Source organism: Mauremys reevesii, unplaced genomic scaffold (assembly GCF_016161935.1).
Source record: "Mauremys reevesii isolate NIE-2019 unplaced genomic scaffold, ASM1616193v1 Contig24, whole genome shotgun sequence".
Classification (NCBI taxonomy): domain Eukaryota; kingdom Metazoa; phylum Chordata; order Testudines; family Geoemydidae; genus Mauremys; species Mauremys reevesii.
In genome coordinates this window covers 476677-479489 of record NW_024100834.1, presented here as the reverse complement: position 1 = coordinate 479489, position 2813 = coordinate 476677, and the positions used below count along the sequence as shown (strand labels likewise).

Here is a 2813-nt window from a genome sequence, read left to right as displayed (position 1 = left end):
CGGGACTTATAATGGCCCGGTTGGTGGTGCTGGCCAGAGCCACCGCGACCCAGTGCCTGACATGCCATGACCCAGTACTGGGTAATGACCTGCAGTTTGAAAACCACTGGTATAGGGAATGCTGTTGCCACAAAGCGTGATGCAGGGAAGAGCAAATCCTGAAATATTATTAAAGATGATGGACAAATAAACAGATTGTCAAAGTGCATAGCAGATTTAGATGGCCAATTCCAATTAATTTTAGCCTGCTTTGAAAATATCAGCCTACGTGTTCAGATCAGATCATCATGTGCTTGGGAGAAAAATAAAATAAAATATGCCTCGTTCCACTTTTGTGATTTAGTTATTTTGCATCATCATTAACTTCTGCTTCTCTATTTTCATTGTTGTCGTCATCTTTTTGATAGTTTCATAGATTTCAAAGACAAATGGGACCATTATGGATCACCTAATCTGGCCTCCTGCATAACACAGGCCAAAGAACCTCATCCAGTGATTCATGTATCAATCCCAATGATCCAATCTTGTTTTAGAGGCTCTTCACATTCTTTATGTTCTTGTTCTTCATCATTTTTTTCTCCATCCTCTCCTGTATTTTCTCCATTATTATTTACTGTTATCTATTAATTAAACCTCATGTTTCCCTCTGCAATTCTGAGTAAAGTTCTCAATAACATTTGAAAATGTGTTGGTTTCATTATTTTATTGTTCTCTGTCTAGGTAAGGGTCGTAACAGGTATGGAAGGAAGGAATGGGACATGTGTGACTGAATTCATTCTGATAGGTTTCCCCAGCCCCCGCGAGGTGGAGATTGTCCTTTTCATGCTTTTCTTCATCATCCTTGTGGTGGCAATGATTGGGAACTTCATCATCATCGCCTTAATATGCACTGACTACCGTCTGCAGTCACCCATGTATTTCTTCCTCTGCAACCTGTCCCTCATTGAAATCCTCATGACTATGACCGTGGTCCCAAAAATGCTGGAGAACTTCCTATCAGAGAGGAAGACCATCTCCTTTTATGGGTGCCTGGCTCAATCCTACTTCTATTTCTTGCTGGGAATCTCCGAGTATGTCCTGTTGGCCATGATGTCCTATGACCGTTACGTGGCCATGTGTTACCCACTGAGCTACAGCATCATCATGAATGGAAAGGTCTGCGTCTGGCTGGTGGTGGGGTCATGGATGGGGGGATTCTTCTCTATCTTGGTTCCTACCGTGATCAAAATTGGACTGCCCTACTGTGGCCCCAACATCATCAACCATTTCTTCTGTGACAGTGCCCCCTTGTTGCACCTCGCCTGTGCTGACATCCAGCTGGTGGAATTCATTGATTTCATCATCTCGCTGCCTGTGTTGCTAGGGTCCCTGCTGCTGACCATCATCTCCTATATGTATATTATCTGTACCATCATCCGGATCCCATCTGCCAAGGGCAGGCAGAAAGCTTTCTCCACCTGTGCCTCTCATTTCACCGTGGTCACCATCGGCTACGGCACCTCCATCTTCATCTACGTCAGGCCCTCGCAAGCCAGCTCCATGAACCTCAACAAGGTCGCCGCTCTGATGACCACTGCAGTGACCCCTATGCTCAACCCACTCATATTCAGCCTCAGGAACCAGAAGGTCAAGGAGGCATTGAGAGACTCAATTGCCAAGTGCCTGAGGCTCATCGAACACGCAGTCTGAGCTGGGCTAAGAAGGAGAGAGTGCAGAAGTATAGAGGCTTGGTATTCCCTAGTACATCTGCTTCACAATGGAAGGTGCCCATGGGCATGATTGTTCAGGGTGCAGACAACCTCCTGGAATTGACTGAGCACCCACAACTCCAACTGTTGTCCTTGAAGATGCTCAGCATTTCCCGACAAGCACCCGGCAAGGTCACAAAGGAAGGCCTATGTTTTCTTTTCAAAGCTGCCCATTGTGTCGTTTAGCTGCTCCTTGTGTTTGCGGCGCTGATGGCTGGGTTATAAACTGACAAGTGATTTATAAGAGTCCCACAGCAGCTGCATTACACTGGTCCACTGTAGCATCTCAGCTAGGAACGAAAACCGGGATGATAATGTTGATCGTTTCCCGTGACCAGTGCAGAAGAAGTGGGTGTTTTAGGAGGGAGATATGAAAAAATATACCAGTATGACTAAAATAAAAGTTTCCTTTCTTTCTTTCTTTCTTTCAAATCACTCCTTTCATGTCAGTAATGCAGAAGAAGCTGCCTTTAGAAGAGAAACAGATAAAAAAAATCCAATCAGAATATATAAAATAAAAAGTTCTGCATTTAAAAAGGAAAATACAATGTATGCATCATTTATTTGCTCAAGTATATCCCTTGTGTGAAAGTGACCCTCTCTATACCCAGCACTCTACAGATGTGTAAAGTGAGGTGCAGAAAGGTGAATCGATTTGCTCCAACTCATACAGTGAGTCAGAAAGAGAACCCAGGATTCCTCATTCCCAGCCAGCTACTCTAAACAATTAGACTTTCTTTCTGCCAGAGCTGGAAATAGAAGCCAGGAGTCCTGACACTCAGGGACCCCGTGCTCTAACCACTAGATGCCACTTCCATCCCTGAGCTGGGAATAGAAGCCAAAAGTAGAGCTGAGTGAATTGCTGAGTTTTTTGGTTCAGTGGCCAACCCCAAAACGATGGAAAAATAAAAATAAAATTGTGTCAACCAGAAATGGATTTCTTTTCTTCCCCAAAATGGATAAAAACCCAATTGGATTAACCAAAATACCCAAAACATTTTGGTTAATCTGAAATGAAACATTTAAATTTAGTTTTGGTCAAGTAAAATAATTCATTTGACCAAA

At 43.5% G+C, this 2813-nt stretch overlaps 1 protein-coding gene across 1 annotated transcript; it reads left to right on the top strand.

Moving 5' to 3' along the window:
- Positions 1 to 738: 738 nt before the first annotated feature.
- On the top strand, positions 739 to 1689 carry LOC120393579 (olfactory receptor 6M1-like). Its single transcript, XM_039518210.1, has one exon. The coding sequence runs from the start codon at positions 739 to 741 to the stop codon at positions 1687 to 1689; it is 951 nt and encodes a 316-aa protein (XP_039374144.1).
- Positions 1690 to 2813: the final 1124 nt, after the last annotated feature.

Excerpts from the sequence above, each read along its gene's own strand:
- LOC120393579 (XM_039518210.1), top strand. The coding sequence starts at position 739 with ATGGAAGGAAGGAATGGGACATGTGTGACTGAATTCATTCTGATAGGT.